This window comes from Natator depressus, chromosome 5, assembly GCF_965152275.1.
Source record: "Natator depressus isolate rNatDep1 chromosome 5, rNatDep2.hap1, whole genome shotgun sequence".
NCBI lineage: Eukaryota > Metazoa > Chordata > Testudines > Cheloniidae > Natator > Natator depressus.
This window is the reverse complement of record NC_134238.1, coordinates 44,372,238-44,395,788: the sequence shown is the minus strand read 5'-3', so window position 1 is coordinate 44,395,788 and position 23,551 is coordinate 44,372,238. Positions and strand designations below refer to the sequence as shown.

General features: G+C 38.9%; 1 protein-coding gene across 2 annotated transcripts in view; it reads right to left on the bottom strand.

Moving 5' to 3' along the window:
- Nucleotides 1–2,243: 2,243 nt before the first annotated feature.
- ARSB (arylsulfatase B) overlaps nucleotides 2,244–23,551 on the bottom strand; it is a 98,218-nt gene continuing 76,910 nt past the window's right edge. For both annotated transcript variants that reach the window (XM_074952674.1, XM_074952675.1), the window contains exons 7-8: nucleotides 3,083–3,211; nucleotides 2,244–2,711 (exon numbers count right to left, since the gene is read on the bottom strand). In XM_074952674.1, the coding sequence (XP_074808775.1) occupies nucleotides 2,446–2,711; nucleotides 3,083–3,211 (395 nt within the window). In that variant the 3' untranslated portion in view covers nucleotides 2,244–2,445. The remainder of the gene's footprint in view (nucleotides 2,712–3,082; nucleotides 3,212–23,551) is intronic.

The following is a 23,551-nucleotide window of genomic DNA, read 5'->3' as shown; positions in this document are numbered from 1 at the left end:
GATTGTTACTCAAGAAACCACAACATGTAGAAAGAAATCTGCCCTTCAAGAAATGAAACAGCTCAATGGAGAGTTTAAAATCTTTTCCTTTGCTGCTGCCAGCTTGAATATGATAGCCAGTTTCTTCCCCCCTAAGTCAGGTCAACTTGAAGGCTTTAAGAGGAATCAACCAAAAGAAAAAAATAGTGTAGGATATTTTTATCTGACATAATAGCTGAGTAAATGATGAATTTTAAGATTTTAAAATATAATAGAAGTCTTAGATTGGAAACAGTGAGGACAATAGCGGAAGGCTGAGTGACTGACAGTTGCTTACCTCCTTCTTCCTGGTAGGTGGAGTCATATCAGCATGATGTAACAGTGTAGGTTGTGGAATAGGGAGGGAAGGAGAACAAACATGCAACAATTATATTTAATTCTGCAACTGAGGCTATACAGTCTTTAATCCTTTTAAACTAGGAGATAGATAGCATAACTGATAAGAAAGTTCAAACAAGTCAGTTTTTCTCCCCCATTAGTTCATCATCTATTTCATGGTATCATGAGTGTGAATGGCAGCCCTGCAGTCAGCTCGAAAGCTGTCAGGATGACATCTGTACATGTCAAAAGTGGCTATTGTCTGAGAGCTGAAAGTAGTGGGTTTTTTTAGTCTTACACACTTTTGTAGTCAGAGTCCTAAGGATATCTTTGGGGAAAAGAAACCTTAAAAGTGATAATAATGAAAATATCTTAGATTCTTTCCCTTGTGTTCTGCTAATGAGATGTTATGATCTCCAGAAGGATAAACTGACCAACAAGCCCTGACTGAAACGTGGAAATAAGAGCCAAATAGGTGGAACCTTTGCTAGCTGGGGAGGGATAGCTCCGTGGTTTGAGCATTGGCCTGCTTAACCCAGGGTTGTGAGCTCAATCCTTGAGGGGGCCACTTAGGGATCTGCAGCAAAAAATTGGGGATTGGTCCTGCTTTGTGCAGGGGGTTGGACTAGATGACCTCCCGAGGTCCCTTCCAACCCTGATATTCTATGAACATAGAGGCTTCCTTTAATAAGAAGTATTTTATTTCTTTCCCCAGATGTATAATTAATGAATTATAACAAATGGAAATAGTATCTCTAAAAACTAGAGAGACAAGATGGGTGAGGTAATGTCTTTTATTAGACCAACTGCTGTTGAAAGAGACAAGCTTTCGACCTTACACTGACCTCAAAAGCTTGTCTCTTTCACCAACAGAAGTTGGTCTAATAAAATATATTGCCTTGTCTCTCTAATATCTTGGGACCAACACAGCTACAATTCCTCTAAAAAATAAAATATATGGGGTACAGCAATACTTCTCCTCTCCTCTCTTAATCAATTCTTTTAGACACTCACGCTTCTCAAGAAACATAATTAATCTCAACAAAAAAACCCCTTAGAACCTAAAAAATAAAACACTAATTTTAATGGAAAAGTTAAAAGTGGTCTCTAAAAAACCAGTTTGAAACATTACATCAGTACAAAACAGATAACTGGCAATGCCCTTAGAGAAGGGATATGTAATAGAAAAGGTCTTCAAGAGATATTAGCAGAAGTTGGGAGCTTTGTGAAGCTGATGCAATAGCCACCACATAGATGAAGCAGTACTGCCATCACTTGCAACCTCCACATTGTGCTTTAGCTGGCAAAGAAAAGCGCTTGAATCTCCTGCACAAGAATTCAAAACTGCACTTCGAAGCACAAGAAAGAAGAAATGAACTGAAAAAGGCAATGCAAAATGAAGGGATGGCCGAAAGCTATTAGATGAAGGCAGTCTCTGCTGTGATAACAAAGGCACAAAAGCCCTAAAGAGTTGGTACTCACAGCCGAGGTGGGCATAAAATCAAACCAATGCTCTAACCATATGTCAACAGTGGACAAGTGTATAGCTAGATCTTTTGTTGCCCAGTGGGAGGAGGCTTTTACACAGAGATTTCTGAATGCATCCATTACTGGACAGATTTGTATGGCAAAGCTGAGAAAATGTAATGACAGCTGAACTCATAAACTGGCTTCTCTCTCTCTCTCTCTCTTTTTTTTAAAACCTGTGTGTTAGCCTTCTATAAGATCTGGCCACTGGCAAGCATGAAATCAAACATGTGACTTTAACTATGAAAGAACTGGATAGCCTTGCCTCTGTGACTCATTAGAACTTTCCAAGTGAAGTAATATTTCCCAGCTGGCCAGCAGCTTTGACCCTCCATTTTAAAGACATATAACTGACAAAGAACACGAAAATGAGAGATTTATGATTTTAACTGTGTTTCTAGTACAATTAGGGGGTGACATTAGATCCCCAATACTGCTTAAGAAACAGCAGATTTGAATAACCCAAGGGATGAAATCACAGTTAAAAGGGAAAAAGAAATGAGGTCAAAATATATGACTAGAACCCTGAGTCCGCAATTTTCAGGTTGCAAATGTAGTAGTCTACATCCAAGGCCCCCAGGCTCCAGTTGCTGCTGGGTCACAACGGGGGTCATCGTCAGGGTAGAACACAGGCACAGAGTGTTTATAGTAGTACTGCAGCCGGGAGAGCAGTTTTTTTACAACGCCAGGATATTTTTCAGACAAGTCGTTTCTCTCCTCAGCATCTTTAACAACATCAAAAAGCCAAAGTTTCTTTGTTGGTGGGTCAGATGATAGAATCTTTGATTCACTGAACAAAGGTGGTGGCGGGAACCAGTGGCTGCAGCCTACAGAAATAGGAGCAGATAAGGGATTAGATCTCAGACACCCAGGGAAAGAGTAGCCTCATACTTGGGATTTGGTGTTTAATATGACTTGTTTAATTTCAAAGAAATTCAGCTGAAGTTGCCTCCAGGAATCTGGTTTTCTCACTGCAATGTGAGCACAAACACAGATTCAAAAACCATGACTTCAGGAAATACATTGTAAATATTTGCCTACTTTTAAACAAGGCTCCGCCCTCCTAGTTTTTACATAGTAAATCATGAAAGTTGAGAAAGAGAGTAAATTACGGAAATGCAAAGTTTATTACATATGAAATGGGATGAACTGGCAGCGAAGGTAAATCTCTAGGGGGAAAAAAAAATCATTTCATTACCTGGATACCCAGTTAGTAGTTTCCACTTTCCATGTCGAATTGCAGCATGTATGGATATATTGAAGATTGAATCGTCCCATGGAAAAGAATTATCCTGTGGTGAAGATGTCCTGTTGTCAATACCAGGACCTTAATGAAACAATAAGATAGATTTAGACATATTTTGTAGTTATAAAGATTTAAGGATTTTGTTAGGAAACAAACCAATATAACGTAATATTGGAATACAAACACGTATTCTGCAAGACACTTATTCCACATAAGTATAAGTGGCTATGCTACAATATAGAACTGACAAACTAAAAGAAAAAAAAACAAACAGGTTCAGAGTTAAGATTACCATTTCTAACATTCGTGATATTTATTTATACACTTGTTCTAACATAACTGTCTAATATTTTAAAACTCAGATCTTCAACCATACAAAAGCTTTGCATGCCCACATAAATTGTTTGTGCAAACAACATATTTATATGTACACACAGGTCGCTGCATGTGGAAATACCAGTTTGCATGCAAATACAGTATTTGCATATGCAACGGCCTGTTCATGTGCAATTTTAGAGCAGAGAACCCAAATTTTAAAAATTGATGCTATGTATCAGCCTGTGTTTGTTTTCCACCATCTACCGTTACAAGGGAATTCTTGTGATAAGATCAGAAACAATGACGCGAAGAGATGTCAAGATAACCCAGTTTGATGCTGTGGCATCTTTCAGGAGGTAGTTTTATTATAACATTTGAGTTGGAAACTATCAAATTAGGGAGCCACAGGGACTGGTGTGGTTGGTTTTTGCCTCTACAGCTCAAAACAGAATCAGTGGGATGTGAGTTACAGCTGGTATAACTGTTATGTCAGACTGGATGCTGAGAGTAATACTGGAGATTAAGCAGAGAACAAATCCTGTAAATCACATGAGGCAATATAAAATGCATTTTATTTAAAAAAATGATATATGCACTCTTAATTGATTTTATATTTATCAATAGATCCACAGATATAGAGATATAAAATCAATTAATAGCACATATACCTTTTGTAAAATAAAATTTTTGCTCAAACACAAAAATTCCATTAAATGATGTATTATTTTTCACTGCAAGTTATGGTAAGTGTATTTCTAAAGAACACAAAAGTATTTTAGTTTAGTTCAGGATTTCATTAGTAATTTTGTTTTGCTAGTCAAGTCCAAATGAGCTTTCAATTAGTGCAACTTTTTGGCTCTTTAGCAAACACATCTACAAAGTATGAACTTGAATACAACTTGTTTGAAATATTTTGAATAATTTATACACACACACAGAATTCTGTCAGCCATAATCTACCTACTGTAATACTCTTATCTTGTGCCAATAACTTTATTATCTGTTGCTCAGTCAGGTATGTTGTTTCACAAATAGTACAGGTCAACTCTCTTCAGAAATTGCAGCTACAGAGAGATCTATATTCATACAAGAACAGCATATGCTATGTGACAGATCTATCTATGGTCCATTTATCAGATGCTAAGCACTACAGTATCTAAGCACCAGATGCAATATTAAGATAAGCATAAATATTACTGATATGGTCTCTACCCTTGCCATCCTATAGTTTGTCCCCTCACACTTGGATCTTTCTTCCTGCATTAGTCTTTCTTTCTCCTTCTCTCCCACTCCACTATATTCTCTGCCACCTCCAAAATAAAATTCTTCAGCTTCTGTTATTGCAGGTGAGCTTCTGCCAATCCCCCCCACCCAAACACTTAGAAACAAACAAAAAAAAACCAAATTCTGCCAAGTCTAGACATTTACTCTTGTATCATCATTGCTAGTCCTGTGCAAGTGGTGGAGGACTATTTGTATACAAGATGGACGGGAGTGTGATGGGCTTTGCCTGACAAATGTAGGATGTAGGAGTTACAATAATTCAGTCTCGAGAGAGTGAAATACTACAGCTCACCTTCTCCATACAAAATTCTCCCTCTACCATCAATTATCGTAACTGCAAATAGGAGCCTCTCTTTCTCTACAGCCCACCAACTGAGCATTCCCCAACAGCACTATTTTCCTCTAAAATGCCTGTTTTTTGACACTATAGCATTTTCACTGTTATAAGAAACAAGTGAAGTTTCATTCAAAAGTTGCTGTTTTAATATTTACTGCTACATCAAATATATTGGTATCAAATGTCATAACATATTTGGTGTAGATATTTGATGGGTAACCAAAGAAAGCATTTAAATAGCGTATCTATATAAGAAAGATAGGGACTTTTGAAAATTTTATCCCTAGTTGAACTGACTTAGGAGCCTAAATCCTATTTTCAAAACCGATTTAGGAACTTAGGAGCTCAGTGGGATTTAGGTTCCCAAGTGCCTATGTCAGTTCTGAAAATGGGACACAGATTTCTAAACCACTTATGCACTTCTGAAAATTTACCCTAGATCTTTTTTCTACTACTGTGCATAGTGTCTGTATTAGATGAACTTTACACTGTTGGGCCTAAAGTTTCAAAAGTAACTAATGATATTCAGAGCCTAATCTGGATCTTTAAGGGGCCTGATTTTCAGAGGGCAGGTGGCTCAGCACTTCTGAAAATTAGGCCCCTTTGGGGGGAGGGATAGCTCAGTGGTTTGAGCATTGGCTTGCTAAACCCAGGGTTGTGAGTTCAATCCTTAAGGGGGCCAGTTAGGGATCTGGGGAAAAAATTGGGGATTGGTCCTGCTTTGAGCAGGGGGTTGGACTGGATGACCTCCTGAGGTCCCTTCCAACCCTGATATTCTATTCTAAGATGTGTCAACTTGTACATAAAAAAATCAAGGCATCCAAAAATGCTAGTCACTTTAAAATTTAGGTGTTGAATTACTAGCATGATTCATATTTTACTTTACCATTTCAAAATACACACACTTGAGTTTAGAAGTCCAAAAAAAGCACAATTGAGTAAATTATGTAAACAAAAGCCTGAATGATGACCAGAACAGGTGTTTCTTTTTATAAAAGCTTATAAGTGTAATTGATTGGAACATCATAATTCAACTTGCTAATATACAATCCTATAAAACACATGTGAGCCAACCAGTCAATTTTGAATGAACCAAAAAAATTGTTTATCTACATGTTTATGTGCACAAGTGAATTTGCAGAAAGACTTTTGGGTACATTGGTCTTAACGTGTGGGGAAATTGCAGCTGTAAGTCCTTGCACAGATGATAAGAATACTGAATAGCTCAATATTAAAATTTTGGTTTTACTGTACCTTTAAAAACTACATATACAGCATCATCATAACTTTAAAATAAATCTCAAAAAACAATCCCATTTCCTGTACAAGTGGTTTCTCCAAAGAGATCAGAGCCAAAACTCACACAAAGCATGTGGTAGCATTGCTAACATAAAAAGAACTTTAAAAGTTAAGGATAAGAGAAGGATAGAGTAAACCGACACAGGAACATTGGCAATGGCTATCCACACAGATAACAACGAACTATATCAGTGTAATCTAGGAAACAAATCAGGTATTCACTCAAGGCTTGATTCTCATTTACAGCAATATAAATCTAGAATACCTCCATTAAAGACAGTGGAGTTACTATAGATGAATACCAACGTAACTGACCCCTAGATTATATTTTAATTATATTTGTACAATTTTACATTAAAAACCAGAACTATCAACTAATAATTAATATTTGTCATTATAAGAACATAGGATTTGCCAGACAGAAGAAGCACTTGGGTATATCCAGTCAAGCATCCTGCTTCTAGAAATGACAAATATCTGATGCTTCAAAGGACAGTGAAAATACTCCAAAACCTCCTTACTTTACCTTCTTACCCTCTCTCCTACTTGCTCACTCTGTTATCTTTTTTCACTTGATTTTGCATCATCTGTCATGCCATCCCTTATGCTTGGGAAAAAAAACTTTCCACATCCCCTTCCTCCTTCGAAGCCCCACTTCAAATCCTTTGCACTGTCCCATGGGTGCTCTTGTCCCATGCCTTGTTCAGGTTAGATTGGTAGCTCTTCCAGACAGAGAACTAATCTTTCTATGTACTTCTGTATATTTACAGCACTCTGGGTAACCCAGTACATCTAACCAAGTGTGCAGTGCTTTATCGAGATGGGGAATAGGGAGAATGATTCCTTCATGACCTCTGTAGTGATCGGCATACACATAACAACAGGTAATTTGTGTTCTTTTAGCATGTACCGTTATAGTTATTGATCAGACTTATCCAACTCTTAATATCTTTTCATGGTATTTGACTGTCGCTTCTGATGTCCAGAAATTCCACACACACATCATATATGCTCCATAAAGTATAATTTCCTTTAATTATTCTAAATTACTGACCATTTAAAATAACTGAGTAACCTCTTGGTTCTTCTGATATTATTTAGTGGATGCAGAGAGGAAGGGACTGATCCAGTTATGAAGGGACTACCTTTTATATCTTTAAATATCTCAGTCAAGTCCTCTCTAATGCTTCTTTCCAGGCTCAGTTATTCTGGTTTGTGTCACCTCTTTTTCTCTGTGTCTCATCGTGCCTGTGAAAGTCTTCATTTCCCTTCTCTGGACCTTTTCAACGTGAAATTGGAGTGTAAGAAAAAGTATGCCAGACACAAATTGAATCAGAAAATGGTGAAGAAAAGCACTACACATGGTATTTATTATCCAGGCTGGAAATTTCAAATCTCTCTCCTCATTTACTGTTTATATTCCTTATGACTTGTTTCAAATTGATTCAATCTTTAGACTTTCAATTGGCAAACAAAACAACTCAGACAAATATGCTGTGACAATTTACATAAAAAATTTCAGAATAGTCAATGCCCATTCTGAGTGGATTTACAGGACAGAGAAGAGAGATAATCTGAACTTCAACTCTTTTGAACCAAAGTTCAAATTCCTTGTCACCCAGTCCAATATATAAATTTGTAGATGGAGATTCATTAAAGTGTGATAAAAATAATTATAGAGAATATTAATTAGAACTTTGTTCTCTACTCTTCAGTCATAAAAAGATTAGCCAGCAGATAAAAGTGAAAGATTTCATTTTTTAAAAATGTACTATGGATACAGTCTCTCACATATCAGTGTGTATACAGGACACTTACAAGAGATGTAGTGAATGTATATGACTCATTCTCCCCACCCCTTTTCTCTCCCTAAACATAAGGCTAGCTCAAGTAATTGGTAGAATCTTAAAGAGCTGAGATATAAATAGCCAGTACATCTATGAAAGAACAGGAAAACTAACCTAAAATATTATCCTTCAGTCTGTGATTAAGATGATGAGAATGAACCATGCTGAGAGGAGAGGTTTTTTAAATGGCAAGAGATCAAAGACTACAGTTTTCTCTAACATGGCATTTTGTGAAATCCCAACCACATAAGTTAGAGGGTCCAAAAAAACATTGCTTGAGGCACACTGTATTCCTATGCAGTGTGGGCTCATATTCCAGTGTGTAAGGAATAAATCTGGGAGTTTTGAGAATAGTTTTGGAGTAGGAGGAAATAATGTTAATTTAATACTTAGTTTGGAAAGGGAGCCTGTCCTAAGAGTTGATCCAAAATGGCTGTCAGATGAGCCATGTCTCTGCAGGCAATGGGGTTTGAACAACAAACTTCTGTATTTGTAATGAGCTAGATACAACTGGTGTCCAATGTGGAAAGCAGAAGCAGACTAAGCTTATACCTCCATTTCCTTATCTATGAAGTAGGGATGGTAACACTTATCCACCTTTGGAATGTGCACTGGATTTATTCAGAGAAAAGGTGCAAATCATTACCATTTTCCACAGTTTGTAGTAATATAATATTCCCATACAATACAACCACAGACAACTATATGACAGGGAAAAATATAATCATAAAAGGCCATAAACTTCATCACAAACCAGCTGATGGAAGAGAGAATAAAGCAATTATTTTAGATCTGTTTCTGTTCTAGCATAACCTCAGAACTGATCCTGTCATAGTTTAAAAACCTGAAGAGTGCATATTATGAAAAACCACTGAAATCCAGGATGAGAGGGGATTCCAAATTGACTGTCAGTCTTTCCAATAAAAACTGGAAACACATCTAAGACACATACTAGACAGGTGCTATTGTTCGAGGCCAGTTACATAAAGTGCATTTAATGAATTCCAGCAAGTGCTAGAGATGCCATCATCGTCTTCCCTTTTCCCCCCATCTCTCTCTCCTTCCCTTCCCTCCCTCGGGATAGTCTGCCACGTGCATCATGCTCAGGGATTCCCTTAGTAACTACAGGTCATCTCTATATATTAAGACTCCTGGACTAATAGAGAAAATTACATCAGCTCGTTGAAATTTTCTGCCAGGTTTTCTGGTTACGTGATCCTCTCTCCCCCGTTTACTCTTTTTTCAATATCTTCACCTATTTCCAAGTAATTCATAATAAGATCCAAACAGGAGATCAAAATCTTTCCCCAGTACAGTATAAACCACTTAAAGTGGACTAATGATAGAAGGGAAAGATAAGAGGTATGCGTGCCACAGCTCTCTTTGCTTGGGCAAATAGATCAACAAAGCATTACTATTGAGCTATTTAGGGTCAGCCATGCTTTGAGGAAGATGAGGAGCCCTAGTGAGATATCGCAGGGTCCAGAGTGTGTGGACCTCCACACCTTTGGCTAGGATGCACTGTACACTCCCCCAACACAGATTCAGATCCTTAGCCAGTAGAGAGTGAGATAAAACTTTCACATACCATGCAGGGCCAAACACAATCAAGTCCTTAATCTTTAGCTGACATGGGCTAATAAGTGTGAAAACAAAAATCAAAACTACTTAAAGTTATAATTTTAACAGTGATCTCTCTTCTTCCGTGTTTTTTAATAGAGACTAAAATCAGCAAGTTACCTGAATTAATGGAAAGATAGGCTTTTGAAAGGCCAGACACTGCCTGACAATTACCAAATCCAGAAAAGATAAATTCACCTTGTAATTACAACTTCTTTACATTATGCTGGGACTCTGATCCAAGCCATTATCAATGATTCACAATTTTTTTTTTAAATTTGTACCAATATTTTTGCTAAGAGGGATGAATGGATTGCTAAATCTCAGAGCAGTCTCTTATTTAATACTTGAAAGGGACCTTTAAATAAAACCAGAGTTTATAGAGTCACTGGGATTTTTTCCAAAAGAAATAGTTGTCATTGAAAAGTGATTTACATAACCTTCATGCTCTTTCTGATCAGGAGATAATAAGTAGTTCATAACAACCACAGAGGAGATCCATTAAAACAAAAGTCAGAGACTGGCAAAAAACACTTGTGTATGAAATCAGAAGGGAGTGAGAGTATCTACTAGTATTTCCAATAGTGAGTGTTAGAGTTATCACACCATTGTAATTGCCCAAGAAATCCCGATTGTATTCAGCAGCTTCACAGGTTCTCATAAAAATGGTAACAGGATCATTCTCCTGTTGCTTCCATTAAAATAGATCCAGGGTTTTGCACATCACAGCTGCTGTTCTCATTTAAACCATTTTACTGTCTTCTCAGGGTTTGAAACACCTACTCATATGGCATTATTAAATGAAAGAGTTGCTCCCCAATGGTGCAAAATCAGAGGTAATATTTTTCCATTCACAGGCTCTGCAGACTACTGTGAATCTACCGGAGCCTGATCCAGAGCTCACTGAAGTCCATAGAAAGACTTCCATGGACTTCAGTGGGTTTTGGATCAAGCCCGTAAATCCTGAGCTGCATTTTTCCTACTGTTCAAGATTTAGACATTAATCAGATAGAACTGGATCTGCCAAACATTCCAGAAGTAAGAACACAGGAATGGCGACACTGGGTCTTAGACAGTGGCCAATGCCAGGTGCCCCAGAGAGAATGAACAGGATAGGAAATCATCAAATGATCCATCCCCTGTTGCCCATTCCTAGCTTCTGGCAAAGTATGGTATATGTGGTGACTAGGCAGGGTGGTTTGTAGAGGTAAAAGGCCACCTTTACCACCTAAACTATTATTCTACTTAATTTTTGTCAAGTAATGAGCAACAAGGAGAAAGAGGGGCAGTCTCGCAGATAGCAGGAACCCAAACCACATGATATTTTACAGAGCCATAATCAACACTTGAACTGTACCCAGCAGCAAACAGGAAGCTAATGCAATCTAGGGTGCACAGATGTAACATGATCCCTATAGTTAGACCCATATGAGCCATTATATTCTGAAGCCAGTATAGAGTGTATATGTTCAAATGTAGCCTCATGTAGCGCAAACAGGAGTATTTCAATCTGCAGGTGACAAAGACCTAGATGAGAGAAAAACAGTCAGTGTCAAGATAAATGCCTCCTGGGATATTCAGAACTTGGGATATAAGAGCACCCCCTACATTGTGAATTTTATTGGCAAAGGGTGTGCAGAGACCAACCCCTGCCATGAAGTTGCTTCCTTCATCAACACCTTGTTCTTCTTTGCAATATGTCTGAATGAACATGTATTCAATTCAGTATCTCTGCTGGTCACTGAGAAAGCCACACACATTGCATCCTCTGGGCGAGAAGGAAAGACGGAACTGCATACCTTCAGACGTAGAATTGTGTAGAACTCACACAATGACAGCACCACAACCCAAATCACTTCACTATCTCCTCCAGTCGCCTAATATATCATATATTTTGAATAAGAACTGTGCCAGAACAGAACCCAAAATAGGAGATCATACATCAAAAACTGTGCACAGTTGCAGGCACCACACTGCAGACAGGATATTAAAGAAATGAAAAAGGTAAAGGAGAATGCAACAAGAATAATGAAGAGTTATAAGCAGGGATGGGAAAAGGTCTGGAGGTTCTGCTATCATCTGATATATCCAACAAGAGGAAATGAAGTGAAGCTAAGAGAAGACCAAGAGTTCACGAGGAATTGATTTACACAGTGGATACTTAACATGAAGACTAAAAAAAGAACACAGTTGTGTTATCAAGAATTATATTAGCAAGATCCATTAGATGGTCACCTTGACCACTTGTTTATTGTCCTCCTTCTCCTAACCTTCATCTCTCTGTTGCATCTTTCAGCTGAGGGTAAATTTTTCATAAATGGTTTAGGCAGTTTGGGGCGTAGATTGACATGGCAAGTCAAGGAAGTCTTAGGCTCTAAAATGCCTAAGTCACTTTTCAAAATGGCATTTACAAGCCTAAATTGCATAGGTGCTTTTAAAATTTTTACTCTGTAAGTTCTTTGGGTTAATAAAACAAACAACAACAATAAATGGACGTCCAAAGACAGCAGTGGAGACTGTGGTCAAGAACGCATTGTTAGAAAGAGCTACATAAGCACTTGCAGGAAAAAATGACAGGCTACAAACTAGTCAAACAGGTGGCTAGACTCATGGCCTCCTTTTCTCCCAAAACTTCACTTTTACTATTTATATGTAAGGGGATTAGAACAGTGGATGTTCATATTCTACCTATGATCAGCAATATGAACAACAAGGTGAGAGCCTTACCCTCAATGTGCAAGCAGATGATTGGGAGCCTTTTTGGTTCATGTTCAATAGTAAGAGAATGAGACGAATAATCAAATCCAGCTCTCCTGCATTACGGGAATGAACATGGGCACGAGGCTGTCCACCAAACTCTCTTGTGCAATAAAAGTAGCTTCCTGGTTTTATTAAAACACCACAAGATGGCAAAAGACAGATCAAGTTAGATCTGAATCATGATATGCTAGATTACTATACTTGTGTATTATGACATGTAGAGGGGCTTGATGTATTATCTTGATACTAATCTGATACAACAAACAGTAGTCTAGTATTTAATCATCTGATACCCATTTCACATAATTTTGTGAGAGCATTAAATCACTGATTATATGCTCATTTACATGACAAAAGTTAGCAAAAATAAAAGTAAATAAAGCAAGATTGTTTTGGGAGGCTATTTATATTTTTTTAGTTCTGATTCAAACACATTGTGTACTGTTAGAAGCTATTTTCCCATGACAGGGCATGTGCACTGCAGTAAATATGTTCCTTTTTCAGAGAGCCAAATTAAAAACGGTTTCTGAAGTTTGGGTAAATTATCCTCACCCCTATTATGCACTTTATTATTTTATTTCACCTTGACTACAAAAACAAGTGCCTGATCTTGCATGATGTTGAAGTGACTTCAGTAGGATTCATGGGTGTTTGCCAGAGATACTCAGCTACTTGAAGAAACAGGCACTAACCCAGAAAACAAAAGTAGTTGCATTTTATTTGGCAATATCCAAAATAAGGAACACTGTTTTATTTAACGTTTTGGAGAACTGTACATGAGCACTTGAAACACAAAGCAATACTTTCTTATCTAATTATGAAAATAGACTTTTAGTCTGGCACCTGATTGGCCTATTGCAAAGTTTTGTTTTACCATTAAAGACATCACTAATAAAAAACTCCAAATCATTCCAAAACAGAAAGAACTGTAACTGCAAAAACGGTTAAAAAAATGACAAAAATTCTACGGTTATGAAATGTGTAAGTTTCATAACAGAAATTACACGTACCAGTAGGGTCTTTGGATTTTATTAGGCACCTGATTCCATGCACTACAATATAATGTTGAGCTAATTTCATGCTCTTAAATACCCAAGACAGTAACTGGCTAATAAAAACTTTGGAAAAATGAGATTTGTATAAACACAGTAACTATCAATTGGACTATAAATGGATTAACAAGCAAAAAGGTGAAAAAAAGATGGAGACACAGATGTACTGAAACACAAACACTTATACCAAGAGTAAATTTACTTATGTGATTAGCTACCCAGAAATCAGTGCTCATGTGAGTAAGTTTTAGCAAGTAAGAGGCTACCCAATATTAATTTATGTCTCACTGCACAATTTAATGCGTACTGTAGTGGAGTTAATCCTGCTAAGAATCAGAATATTATACATGCATAAACAGATGCGGTTTAATCCATATGCAACTGTAATAAGAATTAGACCTTTCTGAAGTGTTTCTTGGACTTTGACATGGAGCATATCCTATTCAAATCTTTTTGATCATTATAATTGTGTCTGAAATGTTGTGCATTTAGTATTTGTCACAAGCGTCCTTTGTTTGTCAGGAGACGCTGTCGTTATGCAAGGGACTTGTAAAAGCAGATAATTTTGCTCTTTTTATGTCTCAGTTCAGAGATCTCCTTTTGAAGTAAACAGCTCTTTTCTAAGATTGGGCTGGAAAATTAAATATTTTTGAAGCAATGTAATAATCAGCACAATGCTGAATATTTCACCCATTTAGTCACTGCACAATAAAGCATGCAAAAATGTACGTGTGGGTGGGTGGCAAGGAAGGGGACAAGCTGGGGTGGAAGATCTGTCCACTCTGCTAGAAAAAGGCAAAGTAATGGATCTAGGGGGTTATTAAGTGAGAGAGATAAGGTACGAACTCATGAAAGATGAAATAATTCAGTGTTTAAAGTGCTCTCCAACCCCATTTCTAATGTGTTTCACTCTGGACCAGAGGTGAAAGTAAGCTGGTATGCCCCGGTACGGCGTACCGGCAAAAGCCGGTGCACCATACTGGGGCAGCCCAGCTTCCACAGGGGGCAATTGAAAGGGCCTGAGGCTCCCAACAGTGGCTGGAGCCCCAGGCCCTTTAAATTGCCTCCAGAGCCCCGCTGCTGGAGCCCTGGGGTAGCGGCTGCGGGGCTCTGGCAGATATTTAAAGGGCTCGGTGCTCCCCTGCTTCTACCGCCCCAGCCCTTTAAATAGCCGCTGGAGCCCCGCCGCTGCTACTCCAGGGCTCCGGGGGGTATTTAAAGGACAGGGGCGATAGAAGCAGGGGAGCCGCGGGCCCTTTAAGTAGCCCCCAGAGCCCTGGGGTAGTGGGGGCTCCAGGGGCTATTTAAAGGGCTGGGGCTCCAGCTGCCTCTGCCGCCCCAGTCCTTTAAATAGCTGCTGGAGCCCTGCTGCTTCCCCAGGGCTCTGGTGGCTAATTGAAGGACCAGGGCAGTAGAAGCAGGGGAGCTCTTGTCCCTTTAAATAGCCCCCAGAACCCCGGGCTGCTGCTGCTACCCCGGTGGGGGAGGGGAGCAGGAGGAGGAGGAGAAGCGGGGGGGCAATTACTTTACAGGGTGGGCTGGGGCTGGCTCTGACCCCCTCAGCCCCGCCCCTTCTGCCCTAGGCCCTGCCCCTTCTGAGCTGGCCCCAGCGTATCGGTAAGTTGCTCAACTTACTTTCACCCCTGCTCTGGACTGTAAAGAGATTGCAATAAATATATAGATACAAACACTCACTTGAGAAGTAGAACAAATTTTATTGCAACAAGACTAAATGAGTCACTCACAATGACTTTTCCTGGTGCTCTTTAGCTTCCTGGTGCTGGGGTCTGCATTCCATGCAAGGTTCAGAAGAACTGTTTTCTACTCTGAACCTTCTTTGGTCATTAACTTTGGGTAATGACCAAAAGGACGAGATCACGGATACAAGCGGTGGAAATGAGGTTTCTCCGCAGGGTGGCTGGGCTTACGCTCTGAAACAGGGTGAGGAACTCTGCTATTTGGGAGAGCCCCAGAGTAGAGCCGCTATTCCTCCGGATTGAGAGGAGCCAGCTGAGGTGGTTTGGACAGCTGGTAAGCATACCCCCTACGAGGCTTCCTTTGGAACTCTACTGAGCACGGCCTACTGGGAGGCCCCAAGGCCGACCCAGGACATGCTGGAGGGATTATATCTCCCAGCTAGCCTGGGAACACTGTGGGATACCCCAGGAAGAGCTGGAACCTGCTGCCGCCATGACCCTCACCAGGAAAAACGGCATAAAGGAAAAAGAAGAACCTCCACCTTCTTTGGACTGAGCTTCTCTGACTGTACAATAGTTTACTCTAGGAGTTCTCAAACTTCATTGCACCCTGACCCCCTTCTGACAATAAAAATTACTACATGACCTCAGGAGGGGGAACTGAAGTCTGAGCCCACCCAAGCCCTGCCACCCCAAGTGTGTGTGTGTGTGTGTGTGTGTGGGGGGGGGGTTTCAAAGCCAGAGCCCCACCGTTCTTGGCATGGGTGGGAGGGGAAGCCAAATCCCAAGGGCTTCAGCCCCAAGTGGGGGGGGGCCTGCTAACTGAGCCCTCCCCCCACACTCAGGGCCCAAGTCTTTGGGCTTCAGTCCTGGGCAGTGGGGCTCGGGCTTCAGTCCTGGGCCCCAGCAAGGCAAATGCCAGCCCTTGGTGACCCAATTAAATGGGGTCATGACCCAATTTGGAGTCCTGACCCACAGTTTGAGAACCACTGGTTTACGCAATAAAAGGGAGAAGTCCCCCAGGCAAATTGAAGGACCAGTCCTCTCCCCACACCCTCACTAGCCTATACATTTCACTCCTTTTTTCTTCTCACGTCTGCTTTTTCTGCTCTCACTCACCCATTCACCATACTTTCTAGAATGATGCTACTGTCTGCCAGATGGCAATCCAAATGAATAGTTCCCTCCAGTGACCCAGTTTGGAACTGGACCTCCTATTTCACCTTTCCCTTTAACAAAACACTTGATTTACATTGTTTTAAACATGCTTCTAGAACATGAATCATTATATATATAAATAGCCCAAATATCGCCTCATTCTTCCATAGCCCTACATATGCTCTCAATTAGAGCTCTCTCTCTCACTTTCTCTTTCTCTCTCTCTGGTAAGATACATTCTGACATTGTCTCCCAGCTACATTGACCCCCATTAATTTTTTTTTTTTTTTGGGTATAAAACACATCAAATGCTGGGCTCTCGAGAGTAATGGCATGGTGAGAATGGATCCTCTTCTGTATATTACATACTTCAGTTAGCCTATTGTTTTTGGATGGCTAGTGCAATATTTAACAACATAGGCACAAGGATTGGAGTAGCTCAGCTGTGTGAAACAGGACTGTTCTAGGTAAGTAACTTAAATTCCCACAAAAAATACAAATGCAAAAAGAGAGCAAATGTGTTAACCCATTTTTTGTCTTTTGAACAATTCCTGGGCAATTGTGTGCAGAAAAAATTAAGGGCTCACTTCCCTCCTCCTTAGAGCCTCTAGTTGATTCCAGGAGGGATGTAAACCTTGAGGGAGGAGAAAACATAAAACGAAAACTTTAAAAAACACCAGTTTTTCAGCCAGCCTCTAATTTTGTGCTTACAAATTTAAATGCTCAAAGATAGGTGTTTGCTTGCACAAATCAGGTGGCTAGAGACATAATTACCTAATTTGTACACATAAATATAGGTTTGTGCATGTGTGTGCGCGCGTGCGCTCACAATTCTGTAGAAGTTGAAGTCACTTCTGAAAATGTTCAGAGGAGTGTGTGCATGTGTGCTAATATTAAGGACTCCGTGCTTTGTTGACTCTGAACTTCTTAATTGTCTTCTGAAATTTAACTCTTAACTATGTGTGTGTCTTCTAGAGACACTAGCCCATTAAGCAGTGAATTTACAGCACTCTGAGCACCAGAGAAGTTGTTGTCCATTTTATGTTAGATCCATAATGTGAATTTTTTTTTTAAAATTACTGCAGAAAGGAAAAAAAGACAGCAATTATTTCCAGAAATACTTTCTTTGCAACCACATGAATCAGTAAACTGTGGAAAATGTAGGCTCCCTGTTGATGCACACACATGCAAGCATCTTCTAAAGGACCAAATACAAACAATGCATCCACAATTATAAATTGCTACTAGTCATCAATCTGAGAAAACCAAGGCTTCATCCTCCTTCACTGAATGACACGGTATGGGGAATTGCTGAAATCTACTGGGAACTTTACAATATATATTTTTCAGCTAACATGGTAGTTATTTCTCATTGCTCTGAGAGAGTGTGTGTGTATATATATGTGTGTTTGTTACAGTCTCATAGAGGCTCTTGGTGGTTTAGACATGTAACTTCTGATAGCCTAAGAAACAGGCCCAAACCAAAATCCTGGATTCTACCAAACCTCTTAAAGAATGTAAGATCATTTTGGCAGTTGAAAAGTTTCACACAGCCCTGTCATTTGAACTTTACAGGCATTTATTGTACACATACATCACAATTCTGTACACAGCCAAAGCTAGCACTTCCATTAAGGCAACAAACTGAATTAACATTGGACTGCCATTTTACTTGAATTTCCTTGGGTAGTTTAGCTTTTGGATTACGCACTGACAATCTTTACAGTAACATGAGATTTTTCCTGCCATGTGAGCAGAAGAAAACATATGTTAATTAAATGGACACAAGTTTTGTCTAATGTCAGCTCCAGACTAAAACTGTGAAAACTTCAGAAGTGCCAAGTATTGCATTTTTCATTTCTATAAGAATACGAATATTAATCTGATCTCTTCCAAGCTCCTCAAAGGACCTGAATACATGCCCTTATGTAGTAATACAATTTATCCCATCACTGAAATCTTCAACCACTCAGATGACCTCACTCAACATAAACACTTATCTGTGAGACAAAAGCAAGATTAAGTTTCGAAAGAAAATTAAAAATTAAAGGACAGTGGGAGCAACCAACATTTGCAGATCTGAGAGATTTGATACCAAGTGCGCTTTTGACTATTACAGTGTCTTCTACTTATAATTTGAGAAACTGAACTCCTTTTTCATGTCTCATTTGTTTATTATTTTCACAGCACTATTGCTGGGTGCGCTTGGTGCCTCCCAATAAAGGTATACAAGACAGGGTGAGGAATTCTGTCCTCTGCTACAGATCTTTTATGCTGTGGCAGTGTAAAGCGGCTGTTAAAGCCTCAGATCTGGCCAGAGAAGAATTTCCCCTGGCCCAGGCTTTGCAGAAGGTAACTTTATGCTGGCCTACAAAGATCCTGACACAAGCCTGGGAATAGGGACACACAGCAGGCAGAACAAGCATGTGAGTGATGCAAGGGGACAGATAGCACTGCAGGAATTGTGGGCTGCACTGCCATTCATAGAAAGCTGGAGACAGGCACTTGAAACTTAGGGAGCAGCCATCACGTTCTCAGAATTATGGTGGTGGCCCAGAATTGGGTATACACAACGTTGGCTTAATGCTACCTTAGCCCACGGTGTCCTGGCCGTTGGGCTGCAAGCTGTGCACTGTGCCTCTGAGATGAGCAGCACAAAGTCGCAAGCAAGATCCCTAAAGAAAAGAGGGAACTAATTAAACAAAAGGGAAGAAAAGAATATGGGACGCAAGGAAGGACAAAGACAGTATCAGTACACATTAACTAAGCAAAGGCTAGAGCACAACATGATGGAGAAAAAAACAAACAAAAAACAGCTTTTTTAAACAGATGAAATAGAGGGGGATATTTTCAAAAACTCAAATGGCCATTAGGTGCTTAACTCCCATTGAAAGTCAGTAGGAGTTGGGCACTTATCTCCTATTTGTGCTCTGGAAAATGTTCCCACAAATGAATGAGCAGGAGACTTAACCTAGGGGAATTATTCTTTCTTCTTTAATGGGGATGCTTTCAGAATCCTAAGCAGAGTATAGATTTTTTTTTTTAATATATAGCAATAATTACAACCTAAACAATAGACAAATATGTGATGTATAAATGTTTAACCTGTCATTCCTTGAAATATAGGCTTTGTAACACCTCTACAATATATTTCCTTCTGCCTGAAATTAATATGGAATTCTTATTTCTGCAACTAGGGTACATTCTTATTAAGGGAGTTTTTGCGAAGGGAGGGAAAATAGGCATCAAAATGTCAGCTGTAGAAAAAACAGTTGTTAAAAAAGATATCATTGTATATTTAATGAGAATTAAATAAAAATTGGCTGTATAACAAAGCCTGCACTTTCTTCCAGCTTCAGCTATCAGTTTGAGGCCAATTCCTAGTTCCACTGAAGTCAATATCAAGACTCCTGTTGACTTCAGTGAGATCAGCCTTTGGCCCCTACTGCATGTCTTGAAATATTTTCTTATGATAAACTTTACATTTGCCCTGTATAACTCATTTACAATTGAGTCCATTGAAAACCTATCCTTTCTGAAATAAAATCTATAAGGAAATCCAGAGACACAAGAAAGTGCTTTACAATGGAAAAAGTTAGTTTTAAATTAAAAACTTCTAGTGTCGGAGTTTAATAACTGAATGACATTTTGCGATTATAGCCATTTTGATATTATATACAGTACCACTATTTAAACAGTTTAAAATGTAAAAATAGCATCTAGTTTGTGATTAATCTGTTTTACATAGATATTAATGTATATATATATTTTAAAATTTATAAAAAGCAGACTAATAAATTACTTCTAGCTAAGAGATTTTTTCTTCCTATAAGATGCTACAGGAAAACTCCTAATAAAACTAAAGATAAAAGTTCTATGGTAACTTTGGATTATAAAATATTTACCTAATGTTCTCTCTATGTAAGAGAATAAACAATCATCAGCATGACAGCAAAATAGGTTCTTCATGGTTACTGCTTCCAAAAGAGCCACAGTTTAAAGAACAATAGAGCCTGTGTGGACAGTCTAAACTTCATAACACACCAATCCCTTCCCTATGTATCACAAACATTTCCCAAAAATTGGTGACCCAAGATACAATGTCCAAAAAGTTGTATATATTCTGGAAGGTTTAAGGTACTAAGTCCATCTGGACTAGAATAGATCTGTGCCATCTACAATACTGCTATTCTCTACAGAAACGCAGATAAAAATATTTATAATTTTTATTCTTCTGCTAAATCATTTAAAACCTACAGTTTTTCTGTTAATGCTGGTAAAAAATTATTTCCAGAATGTTTCCATTCATTCGTTCAAGATTTCAATAGTTCTTTGCCAGCAATGGTTTTCCCATTCCATTTACAGCTGTATGAAAATTCTCTGCTCCTCTCTTTTCCGATACATTTCTTTAAAACATTTTTGCATGTGTCATTGGGAGTGCAGATGACTTCTCATCCCAGATGAAAGCTGAAAACTCATTAGAACCCCCAGCCCACTATAATATACTCTTTTGTAAATGCAATGGCTCCCAGGCTAGCAAAGTTTGTGTGTATTTTTTATTAATAGTCTTTTTTATTCCATGATATATGAAACAATTATTTCCCCTGAAGGAGGAGGAAGCTGAAATGTCAAGGGCTCTTCTTGGCTCCTCTAAGGCAATGAATTATTAAAGAAATAAGATATTTTTGCTACTTCATTGAGGAAAGACATTTTCTGACCTTTTTGCTACTTTATGGTGATAATGAATTTTCTGCAAAACTCTGAGATTTTCGGTTACTTTATTAAAATAAGACTATTTGAAGAACAGCATGACCTTGACCTTTGAAGAATTAATGGAATACTGATTCTGAAGGAACCGATCAGGCTCTCTGCTCATTATCCAGACTATAATTTCTTACTGTCATGTTGATAACACATAGCTGTGTGCTATACAATGAAGTCAAACTATTTTACCTCATTTACTTGAACTACAACTCTGGATACTTAGACTCAAATCCCACTATTCATCACTCTTTCATGGTGATTATAGTTGTTACACCATGCCGTTTTGAGTCTAGATGAAAGATTTGGAATAGAAGATTAACAGCACCAGCCTGGTCTACTACAGGCTGTGAGTTCTCTGAAGCTTAACTTCAAGGGGCATATCAACATATAAAAAACATTCAGTTTTTTTCAAATTATTCTGCTCCCCAAATTTTTTTTGCCATTGATTAGATCTTTGAAAATAGAATAATAAACATAGATGGTGAAGTCCTGGCCCTGCTGGTGTCAACAGAAAATCTCCCACAGACTTCAATGGGGCGAGGATTTCACTCAGGGTATTACATTTTACCTGGCACAATTTAAAACACTAGAAAAAAAAACTACAGTTTTTATACATTGAGATATGTATAAAAGTATAAAATGTTACAGTATATACTGGCAATAAAGAAGTGTGTGGTCTAGTGATATATGGGAGGAGGGATAGCTCAGTGGTTTGAGCATTGGCCTGCTAAACCCAGGGTTGTGAGTTCAATCCTTGAGGGGGCCATTTAGGGATCTGGGGCAAAAATTCAGGATTTGGTCCTGCTTTGAGCAGGGGGTTGGACTAAATGACCTCCTGAGGTCCCTTCCAACCCTGATATTCTATGATTCTATGCCCAGAACCAGAAGCTAAGAACTCTTATCACAGCTCGGGCATTGTGGTCTTGGGCAAGTTACTTACCCTCTCTACCTCCATTTCCTCATTTCGGAAACAGGGATAACACTCATTTATCTCCCAGGTGAACTGTAAGGGTTAATGTTTATGAACCATTCTGAAGATGCAAATCACTATGTAAATGCTTAGTATTATTAAAAGGAAAGACACTGCTACCCATAAATGACAAATGGTGAAGTGGAACTACAAGGAAAAAAAGAATGGGATCTTGGTGACCACAGGAATGATGGACAACAGAGGTGCTAGAACAATTTATATAGCAGGGGTGCTGAGAGCCATTGAACCACACTACAAATCCTGTATAGGATGGAAACAACTTCAGCCAGGGGGTGCTGCAGTTTCAGTACCTCTGGTGGACAATGGCTCAAACTAAGACACTGGGGACAGGTAAGGCAATGCCTTGTAACAAATGATAGATCATTTAGTTTTGTGGTATTTCGGTAAGAATAGGGCAACACAGGCTAGCTGACAAGCATTTGGTGCATTTTACTTTTCCAAACAAACAGATGTTTGTTTGGAACCAGGAATAATGGTGTCAAGTTGAAGTGGGGGAGGTTTAGGTTGGATGTTAGAAAAAAAATGTCACTAGGAGGGTGGTGAAGCACCGGAAGGGGTTACCTAGGGAGATGGTGGAATCTCCTTCCTTAGAGGTTTTTAAGGTCAGGCTTGACAAAGCCCTGGCTGGGATGATTTAGTTGGGGATTGGTTCTGCTTTGAGCAGGGGGTTGGACTAGATGACTTCCTGAGGTCCCTTCCAACCTTGATATTCTATGATTCTATGTTCTGGGAAGCACAGAGAATGGAACTGGTTTTTTGTTTATTTATTCTGGATCATTTCCCCATTTCAAACAGTCAACTAAAGCAGCTGATTACACTAAAATAATGGCTTTTGTTCATATTTTGATTCTTTGAAAGGTGGATGCCAAGTATTAATCTGGCATAGAAATTAAGTGTCTTTATCCTAGTCAAAGCACGCAGATTGCTCATCCACAAACATACCTGCTGCACATACAAGCGGCTACTGAGTGACTACATTAAGAGGGGGTTGTGTCCCCACCTCCACCCCCCATTTATTATTTGCAAAACTCGTGATCATCAGGAATAGAACATGCAGAAATCAATCCTGTTCTGTAATGACTCATAGAATCTTCTGTCACCCAGCCATAGTAAGTAAAAGCTGGGGCCTAAAGGAGTCTACAATGTCCCTTAATCAAGATGAATTTTTTTGGTATTCGGATAGATATATTATATAATGCTAGAGCCATTCTAATGCAATTCATTATGAATTAATGTCAATGTATACAGTATTACCAGAAATGAAGTGGTTTCTCCTTCATAATAGACTTTATGA